Genomic DNA, 14296 nt, shown 5'->3' on the forward strand with positions numbered 1-14296 from the left:
TCCTATGCTAGTAGATCAATTCACAGTATTGCTGATAAGGATTGCAACATTTTGACTAATCCAATAGACATTAGTAATTGCTTTATGGAATTCTACATGGATTTGTACTAAGTATAATACTTCTGTTACCACTGAGGCTATTGTAGACTTTCTTCATTCACTTTCCCTTCCAAAATTAAGGGAAAGCGATCAGAATATGCTGAATGCCAATATTACCATTCAAGAGATAATAGATGATTAAATGCCTTTTCTTATGGGAAGGCTATTGGACCTGATGGCTTTTGCAATGAATTTAATAAACATATGCAGTAAAGATTGCACCTTTTATGTTACGAATGTTTAATCACTCTCTGAGCAGAAATTCCTGCCATCTTTCCATTTTGCTAACACTTCTTTACTTATTAAAAAGGGCAAGGATAAGACTAACGTGTCGTCTTTTGCCCAGTTGCTCTTCTTAATACTGATTTAAAAGTGTTTACCAAGATTTTAACAGCTAGATTAAACAAATGTATCTCAACTATTATTCACCCTTATCAAGTCGGCTTTCTCCCTAATAGATTTTCCTTCTTCAGTATCAGATGTCTTCTAAATTGAATCTATTCCAAGCTTAAATCAAATTCTAAATTGGCAATTGTTGCATTGAATGTATAAAAGGTTTTGATCTAGTTAAATGGACATATATCTTAGCCACTTTCAAAGAATTTAACTTATATACTTTAACTTAGATAGGTTTTTATCTTGGCTCAGTGTGTTACATCATAACCCATGTGCATCTGTTTTATCTAGCTAATCTTGACAAATCACTAAAGATTGAGCTACACAGGGGCACACGCCAGGGGTTTCCACTTTTAGCCCTGTTGTTTGCCATAGCCATAGAATCTCTGGCAATTGCAATAAGACATCATCCACAGATTTCACCCTTAAGTATAGGTCAAGTAGATCATGTTATATCTCTTTACGCTGATCATATTCTTTTGTATCTTTCAGATCCAGTGCATTCCTTTTTGGAGTTATTAAGCTTTTAGTTATATTTCAGGTTATTTCATTAATTGGCAAAAAAGTGAAATCATGCCTATTAGCCATCATATAGATTCAGTGTTCTTGCAGTGTTTGGCCTTATTAATGAGCGGCCTCATCAACACAATTACAATGGTGAGCCTCGCAGGATTTTAATATTTTTTTCACAATGTACCTGTTCTTCTACCTAAGTCATGCTTTAAATCTAATGACTCCATTATAATGCCTTTTATATGGGGTTTTGAAAGTGCTTGTATATCCAAGACTCACGTGTAAAACCTAAGCATTTAAGGGGTCTGGGTTTACCAGCAAATTGCAGGATTTTAACGTACTGGCAGGATTCTTTATTTATGTATTATTTGAGCAGACACTCCCGCTTGGTTAGCAATTGAAAAAAGTGCTTTCCATTCTTCTCTTTCTGCTTTACTTCTTTCAGCACACCACCTTAACAAAGAGTCTGTCTAAATCAGGGGTGCTCAACACTGCTCCTTGAGATCGACCTTCCTAGAGAGTTCAGCTCTGACCCTGATCAAACACACCTGAATCAATTAATCAGGACCTGAACAGCACTTGATAATTATAGGCAGGTGTGTTTAATATGGGTTGCAACTGAAATCTGCAGGAAGGTCGATCTCCAGGAACAGGGTTGGCCACCCCTGGTCTAAATATTCCAGACTTCTCCTTAGAAGGCAAATTATTTGATTTATTTTAAACTCTCCAAATGCTAGGGGCCTGACCTCTTTATTTGTTAAGGCTTTTAAAAACAAAACAGATTTTTCATTTGAAAAAGTTGCTTGGAAAGAAGACCTAGGGATAAACTTTGAGACTGATTGGGATCAATGCCTTTTTATCAGTTTATACATGTTTTATACATTCTAGACACAACCTCATTCAGTACAAAGTATTACACAGATTTAACTATTCAAATACATAGCTTAGTAAATTCTATCCCTCGGTTTCCCCCACATGCGACAAATGTTAAGCTGCTGAGGGTACCTTAGCACATCTTTTTTGGTCCTGTGTTCAAATTCAGAGTCTTTGGTTAGAAATATTTCAGTTCTTTGCTAAGGTTTAAGATTGTGTTTTACTCCCTGACATAATGATAGCAATTTTTGGCTGGTGAGATTTTCTGAAGACTCTCAACTGAAATGTATGGTTTCTGTCCAGTAGGGCATGATTATGGCTAAAAAGTTATCTTTTGTTTCTGAAAGAAAAATGTTAAGCCTCTTTTTTCTGACTGACTTCTTGGACTCACCTCCACTTTACATTTGGAAACAATTAGATATACCACCTCTGGTAACTGCAAAATTTGATAAAAATGTGGGATCCAGTTTTTTTTCTAAAACGCCAAAAAGACTAATAGTGTTGTTTAATTTCTGAAGATTTGTAATTTTTTTCTCTCACTCTTTACATCCATTGCTGTTTCTTTTTGAAGGTCATATACAGTTGAAGTCAGAATTATTAGCCCCCCATTGATTTTTTTTTCTTTTTTAATATTTCCTAAATTATGTTTAACAGAGCAAGGAATTTTTCACAGTATGTCTGATTATTTATGAAATTTGAAAAAAAAAAAAAACATTTTAGGGACAAAATTATTAGCCCCTTTAAGCTATTTTTTCCCGATAGTCTACAGAACAATCCATCGTTATACATTAACTTGCCTAATTACCCTAACCTGCCCAGTTAACCTAATTAACCTAGTTAAGCTTTAAAATGTCACTTTAAGCTGTATAGAAGTGTCTTGAAAAATATCTAGTAAAATATTATTTACTGTCATCATGGCAAAGATAAAATAAATCAGTCATTAGAAATGAATTATCAAAACTATTATGTTTAGAAATGTGCTGAAAAAAAATCTTCTCTCCATTAAACAGAAATTGTGAAAAAAAATTAAACAAGGGGGCGAATAATTCAGGCGGGCTAATAATTCTGACTTCAACTGTATGTCTTGTATGTGCCCTGACAGGGGCAGAAGGACCAGAAAGGGCACTAAAAAGTGGAAAATTGTTCCTTTTGTTTTTTTATTTCATTTTCATCCTTCCTCTTCCTGGCATTCTATTAATAGAAATTGATACAAAATAAAATGCACACATTAAATGAAAAAAGATTATGATGATAATAATATTCATTCATTTATTCATTTTCTTTTCGGCTCAGTCCCTTCAATAATCTGGGGTCAACATCCATCTCATACACACTCTTACACACTCATACACTATGGACAATTTACCCTACCCAATTCACCTGTCTCGCATGCCTTTCTTACTGTAGGGTAAACCGGGGCACCCGGAAGAAACCCGCGTGAACACGGGTAGGACATGCAAACTCCACACAGAAACGCCAACTGACAAAGCCAGGGCTCGAACCAGCGACCTTCTTGCTGTGAGGTGACAGCACTACCTACTGTACCACCATGTTGCCATCATAATAATAATAATGAAAAGGGCACTAAAAAAGAGAGAAATCGAGCCTTCAGTTTTTAAATTTTATTTTTATCCTTTCTTTCCTTGGCATTCTATTAATATAAGTTGCTAATGATAAAAATACTAATTAAATGTTACATTTAACAGAAAACAAAGAATCAAAAACTTAATTGTGTTGATTTCATGTTTAGTTTAGTTAATTTTATGTTTGTTGTACACGGATGATTTTGCTCGCAATAATTAAATCAAAGATATGAAAGTTTTGCCCATTAGAGTTGGAATTTAGATTTAATTTCACAAAAAGTATTTTCACAAATTAATAAGATAAGAACATGCTAAATGTGTGGTTATGTTGTCGAATGTGGGCTTCATAACTTTAAAACAAAACGAATGAGAGCCTACTCTATCAGAGTACTTTCCACAGCAGTTGATCTCCTGTAACAAGAGTTGAATATAGTATAAAATTATAATGTGAACTCTGGCTTAATTAAGAAGCTTAAATATAACCTAATAGAGGGACTTTCGGAAATTGCAAACCTTTTATGAATTGAAAAGAAAATAAACACTATTACTTTGTTAATCATGTACATTTTACCCTCTTTGTTGAAAATGTCCCTTCATTGTAGTGTTTTTTGTGCAGGCTGTTTGTGTATCCCAGTGCATACTGTAGGCATATGAGAGAGTACTAATATTATGTGTCACTTTAGCTTTCCATCAATGCGTCCTACCCACAAGTCCCCATGCCTGGGGTGTCATCAGATTCCCAACGTCTCACTCATCCCTCCTGCGGGTCGTGTGCTACCATGACGCCTGACTGTCTGTCATTAATCGCAAACACAGCAGTGCTGCTCATTCCCTATGACAAACTATCCGGAAGTCTCTCTCTCTCTCTCTCTCTCTCTTTCTCTCTCTTCACTCACTGATCTTGCTCTCCTTCTTTGTACCCTACAGTGTTTCTTAAGTTGTGCTCACTCTTTTACCCCCTCTCACTTCCTCTGACTCCCCTTTATAACTTTCACCCTCTTTCTATTCTTGCCCCCTCTCTCTAAGACCTTGAACATTTACTCTCATGTTTAATGGTGCACAGAATAAAAGGGAAAGTAATGTCATATATCTGTGCGACTGAAATGTCTGCTTTATATAGAGCGACAGCACTCATAACTTATCTAGCAGACTAGAATGGACTGCGATTGAAACAATATTAGGATAAAGAGCAGACTGAGGAAGACAACAGATTGTTTTTTGTGTTTACGCAAGCCATTATTTATACAAATAGAAAGTGCTGAAAGACCTCTCTTCCTCTATTTGTCCTTGTTTTCATTGTCTGCAAATATGGCGTCTTGCCAAACTAAAATCCATACTAATGAAATCTGATACACACTGTCTTATTTTCCTTCTCCCTCCTGAACAAACGCAAATGACAGAAGCACCTGTGTCTGTTTCTCTATCCATTTGTCAGCATTTCAAAAACTGCATACAAAGTCATTTCTGACACGCCTAGAAAAATTATTGGGTGTGAGAGGCCTGTTTATTAAAAAAATAACTTTAACTACATTAACACATAACACCAACAAACCAAAACTTTCTGTGAATAGCATGCACTGCAGTTATGATATCAGCACATTAAATGGTCTAGCTGTTTAACTTTCAGTGTATTCTGATCATTCATTGACTGGAGAAAAATATCTGTGTGGGATTTCAACAAAGAAGTGTTTATTTTGACAGCAGATTTTGATTTAGTTTTAGTCTTAAGACCTATTCACACCGGGACACTTTTTGCTAGCGTTTTCCATCTATGTTTAACGTCCCTTGACTAAATTAAGGGCGCCAATGTGATCGTGCACACCAACATGCAAAACACCAGGCGTTAAAGCATGATTTTTAAAGAGAGAATCTCAAAAACCTTCTCCACCAATCAGATTGGCACTTTTGTTCATGTGCACAGAGCTGCTGAAGTTACAGTAAACAGAACAGCATTGGAGTAGGATCTGTCAGTGAACTGCAAGACAGGGGCGTAACTTGAAGTACATTAGAGGCATAACCTAAAGTTATTGAGCTAAACTATTTTGTCGGCTAGATGGCGCTGTACATCAGTTTTTAACTTCTACCCCAACCCCAAACCCAACCATCACAGTTATTATGTCTATACCATCCCTAAACATAAACCCAGCCATCAAAGAATGTCTACACCTACCCCAACCTTTAACCCAACCATCACAGTTATAAACGTCTATATCTTCCCTAAACCTAAACCCAACCATCAAAGAATGTCTACACCTACCCCAAACCCAACCATGACAGTTATTAATGTCTACACCTTCCTTAAACCTAAACCCAACCATCATAGAATGTCTACACCTACACTTACCCCAACCCCAAACCCAACCATCACAGTTATTAACGTCTACACTTTTCCTAAACCTAAACCTAAACCCAACCATCAGTTATTAACATCTATATCTTCCCTAAACCTAAACCCAACCATCATAGAATGTCTACACCTACCTCAACCCAACCATCACAGTTATTAATGTCTACATCTACCCCAACCCTTAACCCAACCATCACAGTTATACAATTTTAGTTGACTAAATCTACTCTAATGATAATGTAATCGCATCTTGTGTCTACTGTGGATCAGTTACTTTTTAAATGTGTGCGTGCGTCATGCATCACACACACCAAGATTAATTTTGATTGGATATTTTCCAAAAAACGTCCCCTAATCACATTCTCATCTTGTTTTTATTAGTCAGCAAAAATGTCAGTATATTTTTATTATAGTTGTAGTTGTCATTTTTATTAAGTTTTCGTCTAGTTTTATCCAGTAGAGACTTGTTCATCACTAAAATTATGATGAAATTTTTTTTATAGAATTAGAAGGATTGTTGGCGCCAGTGGTGTGGTGGTTGGTGCGTTGACACATGCACTCCGGTGCTCACGGCGACCCGAGTTCGATTCTGCCTCGCGGTCCTATGCCGATCCTTCCACTTTCTCTGCTCCCTATGCTTTCCTGTCAATTCTCTCCACTGTCCTATCGAATAAAGGTGAAAACCCCTAAAAATGATTATAAAAAATAAAATAAATAAATAAAAAAAAGAATTAGAAGGACTAATTATCTAATTTTTAGGGGTGGCACGGGGGCTAAGAGGTTAGTACTTTCACCTCACAGCAAAAAGATTGCAGGGTCAGTTGGCATTTCTGTGTGAAGTTTGCATGTTCTCCCTGTGTTCACATGGGTTTCCTCCAGGTGCTCCGGTTTCCCCCACAGTCCAAAGACATGCTGTATTAATTTTGATTGGATATTTTCCAAAAAACGTCCCCTAATCACATTCTCGTCTCGTTTTTGTTAGTCAGCAAAAATGTCAGTATATTCTTATTATAGTTGTAGTCGTCATCACCTCATTTTTTTTATTTTTCATCTAGTTTTCACCAGTAGAAAATTTTTCATTGACTAAATTTACACTGCAACAATGTAGTTCCTTTGATATATTTTCTTCCATTTTTATAGAATTAGAAGGATTAATTCAACTTTATATTTTGTAGTTGATTTTTATAGTTACGGTCATTTAACACAACAGAATGGTTGATTAATCAAGGCAATCAGTGACTAGATATGCCCTGTTAGGAGCTCTTTTTTTAATTGTCACTGAAAAATTTTGCTATATTCTGGTCAAGAACTCCCCATGACCATCAGATATATAATGTAAACATTGTTTTGTTATAAATCTATAGATAATGGGACAACAACACACTGTAAGTACTGAAAGTAACCAGTACTATTTTATTCATGGATAAAGAACTGCTTTAAAAATATATTTTATTTAATTTGCTTTCTCTATGTGCTTCCAACAACATTCTAAACGTCTTTCAAAGATCAGAAGTAACAAATATTACAGGTACTTGTAAGTCCAATGATTGGTTAATCCTGACAAATATTTCTTATATTAATCTGGTATCCTACAAACAATTTGGTTTCTTCATCCATACAATTTAGTTTCATATCAATACAAGACCGAAGTAGATCAAATCTCATACACTACTGGTCTGTAAAAATAGTGTGGCTTGGTGTGTAGTGTTAGCAAGCATCACAAAGGGTATGACTCACACATCTGTTCTTACATATTCACACACACACACACACACACACACACACACACACACACACACACACACACACACACACACACACACACACACACACACACACACACACACAGAGAGAGACAACATACACACAGCTAAAGATAACTGCAGGAGTATGTTTACATGATGATGGTGAGAGGGATTCCACACAGCTGTGACATTCAAGCTCACAGACATACTCTTATATTCACATACCCGCATGGATACATACACTGTGGCAGGTTTAAGTTTCGAGCCCTGACCTATTTCGTTAGTAACTGTGCTGCCATTTCCATGTTCCTAACCCCAGTGGACTTTAGTCAGGGCAAGCACCATTTTTTTATTTAACAAGAATGAAAATGAGGTTCGAGGAACAAGCATATGTACAGCCTCTCTTAAATCAAACACTGCAAAAACTGCTATCCACACAATTTCCAAAGGAAAACTACTAATAAAAATGACTTATATTCTTCAGTCTTCTCAGTACATATGGCATCTTTCCTAACTGGTCTGTACTAATAAAACTTGATACACATACTCTCACTTTCATTCTCCTGAATTTACAGATCCAGATGATGGTGCATGAGCCATTAATAGTGTGTAGATATTACAGCCTGTTATATCAGTGTTTAATAGTTATAAGTTATAGTTGGCCTGGAGGATAATCATTTTTCATACATTGTTAGATAAAGGGCTGCATAATACTGGAAAAAACTGACATTGCAAATGTTTTGCTTTTCTGTCACATATTTTGCAATATCTTGCAAAACTTCACCGGATGATTTTGTATGGCTAGATTTGGAAAGAATTCATAATTTTATTTTGATTGGAACGATTTCAGGCGATGCATTGGCAGAGTAGGTAGTGCTGTCTCCTCACAGCAAGAAGGTCGCTGAGTCGCTGGTTCGAACCTCGGCTCAGTTGGCAATTCTGTGTGGAGTTTGCATGTTCTCACTGTGTTCACGTGGGTTTCCTCCGGGTGTTGTACAGGTGAATTGGTTAGGCTAAATTGTCCTTAGTGTATGAGTGTTTGTGTGTGTGGATGTTTCCCAGAGAGGTTGCAGCCGGAAGGGCATCCGCTGCGTGAAAATGTGCTGGATAAGTTGGCGGTTCATTCCGCTGTGGCGACCTCGGATTAATAAAGGGACTAAGCCGACAAGAAAATGAATGAATGGATGGAATGATTTCATAGGACAAATAATCTGCATAAAATTAAACATATTGCATAAATTATTCTAACTGTATTCAGGTACAGAAATTCAATATCAAATATAAAAGATAACATATAATAGTCTTTGTTGTATAAATAATAAGCAGTTGATCTTTGTTACAATGTTATAATGTCTTATACACGAATGGTTCAAATACACTTGAAATCTCACAGTCACAGGCCTTAAAATCAAAGCTAACAAGCTAATAAAAAACTTTCACCCTTCTAAGCTTAAACGTCATTACCTTAGGATGAGTAAGCTATAGCTGAACTTAAACTGACCTGACATTGCAGATTCTGTGATATGACTATAGAGGATTTGCAAATTTCCATGTTGATGCTGAAATGATATACTGTCTAGCCCTAATAGTCATGGCTATTTAATTTATCATACATCATAAGGTAAAGTTTAACCAAAACTAATTCCAACTAAACTTACAAAGGTTAGCAAAAATTAGGAGACTACATTAAAATTCTATTAGCAATGTTTTTTTTTATGAAAAAAAAAAAGATCTAATTTTTAGGGGTGGCACAGTGACTAAGTGGTTAGTACTTTCACCTCACAGCAAAAAGAAAGTCCCGGCTGTGCCAGTTGGCAGTTCTGTGTGGAAAAATATAAATTAAAATTTACATGGGTGGTATGGTGGCACAGTGCTTAGCGTTGTCGCCTCACAGCAAGAAGGTCACTGGTTTGATTCCTGGCCTTGCCAGTTGGCATCTCTCTGGGGAGTTTGCATGATCTCCCTGTGTTCACATGGGTTTCCTCCGGGTGCTCCGGTTTACCCCACAGTCCGAAGACATGCGCTACAGGTGTACTGAATAAACTAAATTGGCCGTACTGTGTATGAGTGTGTGTGTGAACATGAGAGTGAATAGGTGTTTCCCAGTAATTGGTTTTGATTGGAAGGGCATTCACTGCATAAACCATATGCCAGAAGTTGGTTCATTCAGCTCTTTGCGACCTCTGATAAGAAAAGGACTAAACTGAAGGAAATTGAATGAATGAATGAATGAATGAATGAATAAATTAATTAATGTACCTTTCAGGTATTTTAGTAGACCCATTTCGTCTAAAGAAACAGTATAGTAGTAGAATTCTGGGGGGGACTGGCCATCTGGCAGACCGGGCAGGTTCCCGCTGGGCCAACGTATTTTTGGGCCAGGCTGATCATCTTCTTGTGATCTGATCGGCCTATAAAATGCTTAGCAGCCTTTGGCTTTTTTCTGCATTATTAATTGACAATGCTCTGATCTGTGATGCTCTGAAAGCAGGATGTTTTTTTTTTTTGGACAGACCGGCCCATGTCACATAATCTGCAGCCCATTGATGCTTTTCTTAATTGACATTGGGCTGACCCAATCACGCTTCTATTTTGGGCCCTGTGTGAGTGTGCAGCGTCAATGTGTATTTGTCAAAATAGTCGAGAGTCAAAGAAATGAAGAAGAAATGGAAAAAGGTGCAGAGTAATTGCGGGAAACACACTGGTGTTGCATCTAGCACTTTTGAAAAAATCTTCCATCCACACTACACCGCTAAAAACGCACATCACGTGACCACACACACACTCTGTCATGCTCTGCAGCATATGCACATGTCTGAGCCCGAGGCACTCAGCGGGTTTTGCTTAAAATTAAAATATTGCAATGCAATTATGGGTGACATATCCAACTTTACCTGGATTTTATTAAATAAAAATCTATCAAATTCCACCAGGTTTTAGTTATGCAGTGAGTTGGGGTTGTATGTTTTGAATACAAAGTTTAGCACCTGGGCATCCCTTTCAGACAGCTTGCTCTTGCGTCCACAATTACTCCTGTTGAAAGTGATTCATCCTTGATGATCCTTGGTGGTATGCTGACATTACACTGGATACCCTTGCTCTTGATAATTACAAAGAATTGCTGTCTTGGTCATAGATGCACCAGTGAGATACTGTTGGAATATCAAGCCAATTCCATGCGTGTTCAATAAGAAAAGGTCTGGAGAGTGTTTTCTTCAATGCCGTAAATATTAGGAATTATTAGAAATTTATTAGATACAAATGAATAATTTAATGACAGCGCTCCGGGTTACGTTACCCCAATGCAATACAAGAATTACATTCAAGAGGTTCACAACTAATATACATTTCCTGACTCCAGCATATATACACAACTGATATTAATAGGTGGAGTTTTGGTTTAGTCACTTATCAGTCATTCTGCAGTCCTTTGGCTCTTCTACCTCAGACATACTTCCTCATTCTGCATCCCCTCTCTGCATACCAGAACTGTTATGTGAATCTTTGATATATTTCACAACTTCTACAAGCATCATGACAACTTATGACATGTCCAGACAGCATTCTTGAACAAGGGCCCCAACCCTAAATTTATCCTTATTCTGCGATATCCTCTGGTCAGCTGTTCCTCTAAAAGTATACAGCACGGTAAATAAGAGGAAGTGTGTCTGGTCAATAAGTGATCTAATACAAAAGAGAAAGATTGATTAATCTGTTGTTGGTCTAAACATTTTACTAATAAAAAATAAAGACACAAAAGTAATAAAAATAAATTCCTTTTTTCCCACAATACGCATCAACAATTTGTCCTCTTTTGTACTCTGATATGTCATCCATGTTGTGTGCATTCAAAGTTTTAACAGATTTTTATTTATGTTTTAATTGTGCTATCACTCTGCTAATTAAACCTTCACACTCTGCTCTTATGCTGCGGTCACACTACAGTTTTTGCGTGCGAAATTCTGTTCTATGGTGCTGCGAAAAGGGGCTGGATTAAACAAGATGATTAGACATTTAAAAAAAGCGAACAATTGGTCCATGTTTTAAATTTCTGTCCAGAGAAGTCATGTTTTGAACTTCTATTGGTCTCCCGCACACATGTGATGCGATTTCGCAGGTCAGAGCTCACCAAGCTTGAACTTTCCAATGCAGCGAACTACAAAAACTTGTCGCACAAGCTTGCATTTCTGGTCTGATGCATTTGCGTGCGTATAAATAGAAGTCTATAAGAAGAAAAGCGCAGTGTGACCACAGCTTTACTGGTGGAATGTGCAATCAATGAAAATTGGCAACCAGGCTGGTCAAATTTAAGCTATGGTCACACTAGAGTTTGAGCGGGGGCGGGATTAAACAAGTTAATTAGATATTTAAAAAGAGCAATTGCTCCATATTTTACATTTCTGTACAGACAGGTCATATTTTGATCTTCCATTGGTCTAACGCAAACACGGGATGTGATTTCACAGGTCAGAGTTCACCAAGCTTGAACTTTTAAATGCAGAGACATGTGAAACTTGTTGCACAAGCTTGCATTTCTGATCTGCTGCATTTGTATTTATATGAATGGAAGGGGTGAAAAATATTATGGCATTGGCCATGAAACCTCCAAGACTAAATTGGCCAATGTTACAGTTTCATTGTCCTATCACTGTATGATTCCAAGAAATTACGAATAGGACACAAAATTGATGCATTGCAAATCAAGCAATGATTCTGCATTTATTCTAAAATTTTCTGAATGTCTTGTGATTCTCTTTTGAACCAATTCTAAGCTTAGGTTTTACCACCAGATGGGGATTTATGCTTTACAAATAGCCACACTCATGTCTCCTATGCAATAAAAGCTGTGGTGCAAATACCACTTACAGTACATGACTAAAAGCACACTCACTCACTAAACGTGTACAATTGAAAACTAGCCTAGAGTATCATCTGCAGTTAAAATCTCAGAATCAAATACAGAGAGAATCACAATTGCATTTAATTTATTTTTAGATCAATCCATGATTCATAAAGCATTGATTTATTATCCCATCCCTACCTGCAATCATGTTTAAACCAATCAGAGGCCGACTTAGAATCTAAGTGTTTCCATAAGACTGTGCTGTATGCATCAGATGTTTAGCCAGAGGTCTGCGAGGAGTGTTTGGCATGATTTCTGAAGGCTGAGTTTTGTTGTGTTTAATTTAAGCAATAACATTGTACTAAAGATGGCCAAAAATATAATAAATCAAAAAATGTATTTAAGCTGCTGCAAGATTAGTTTTCGTGTAGTTCAAAAATGGTGTAACAAACCACAACACCACTACGAATTAACATTCATTCGTTCATTCACTTTCCTTCAGCTTTAGTTCCTGATTTGTCAGGGTTCGCCGTAGCGGAATGAACTGCTAACTTTAACAAAAATAGCCTAATAATTATTTTATCCAACCCTGTTTAATGAACAAGCATAAATTGTAAAAGCAAAAAAAAGTTCCGTTAGTAGAATTGTCTTTTGCTAAGCCGAACTCTGTCACGTTTACTTATTCGGGTCACTGAATGCTGCATGCGATCTGATGGATACACAGACATCCAAATCTGATTTCTGCTGCCAGTGATCACCCACGGGTCACGTTATTTTTTGATGAGCAATTTGTAGCATGAGTTTGAATGATAAACTCCATATAATCGCATTTGCAGTGTCTATTGAAATCGTGACTGTCTTGGATTACCTTCTGCCAGGTTCTGCATCTGTAATGGAAATACAGTGATGCGACGCCCAGTACATTAAAACCCTGTTGCATTCCTTAAAAAAGCCAGTGGGTCATCAGGCAGCATAAAATTCTGATGTGTCAACCATTTATATTTACACACTACACTGTCTTGTAGTGCCAAGTATATGTAAATATTAATGTAACGTAAATGTGTGCAGTAGAAAGGGTGATTAACACACATGCACGCGTACATCTATCTATCTATCTATCTATCTATCTATCTATCTATCTATCTATCTATCTATCTATCTATCTATCTATCTGATATCCAGGAAACAGTTAAATGATACTTGAGGGGAAAAAAAACTATGCGCTTACCTTGGTTAGCTGTGCTATTTTCTTGCACATTTTCGTGTGCATTTGATAATCATACAATTCCTGTTCTACATTCACACTGGGGATGTCCGCAATAGCAGTCCCGTTGCATGCACCGCTGCCGCCGGGGGGATGGTTCATCTTACCAGAGCTGGAAGCCATAATAACCCGTTAGATCACGCTGATCAATCACAAACTGGGCTGCGCAACACCCTGGTCGTCTTTACGTGATCCTGAAGGTAGTGTCCTTACGACAGCCGAAAGCATTCTGCATGCTGCAGCGACCGGCGAACACCCCACCGCTCCGCCATGAAGCTGCTCCCGGTGAGCGCACAGCTCACAAAATAATGCCATCGGTGATCCACCACCCCGCGGTACACAACTCGCTGACGGCATGTGCCCCCAGTCCGGACACCTGTCTTTTACCCGGGGCGTGACTACCGTCTAACATTAGGAGTCACGGGTACTGCAGTGTAATCATGGCCCCTCCCCTGAACAGCAGCACGCGCAACAGCACAACAAACACAAGCACGCGCAGGTTCCACGCCTTAGTTTCGTTACAGTAACCACAGCTACTCGCATTCACATGATGTTTAAAGATTAAATCGTTTTATAATAAACAAAAGTAACTGAGAACTGCAGTATGATCTAAATGAACGTAAAATAAATGCT

The 14296-nt window shown here is 37.5% G+C and overlaps 1 protein-coding gene across 3 annotated transcripts in view; it reads right to left on the minus strand.

The window, feature by feature from the left end:
* fam184b (family with sequence similarity 184 member B) overlaps positions 1-14070 on the minus strand; it is a 50050-nt gene extending 35980 nt beyond the window's left edge. For 2 of the 3 annotated variants that reach the window (XM_087235778.1, XM_087235779.1), the window contains exon 1: positions 13628-14070. In XM_087235778.1, the coding sequence (XP_087091904.1) occupies positions 13628-13786 (159 nt within the window). In that variant the 5' untranslated portion in view covers positions 13787-14070. The remainder of the gene's footprint in view (positions 1-13627) is intronic. The other variant, NM_001201530.2, reaches the window with a different exon arrangement.
* Positions 14071-14296: the final 226 nt, after the last annotated feature.

The sequence above is a fragment of the Danio rerio genome, chromosome 1, assembly GCF_052040795.2.
Source record: "Danio rerio strain M-AB ecotype USA chromosome 1, GRCz13ab, whole genome shotgun sequence".
Lineage (NCBI taxonomy): Eukaryota > Metazoa > Chordata > Actinopteri > Cypriniformes > Danionidae > Danio > Danio rerio.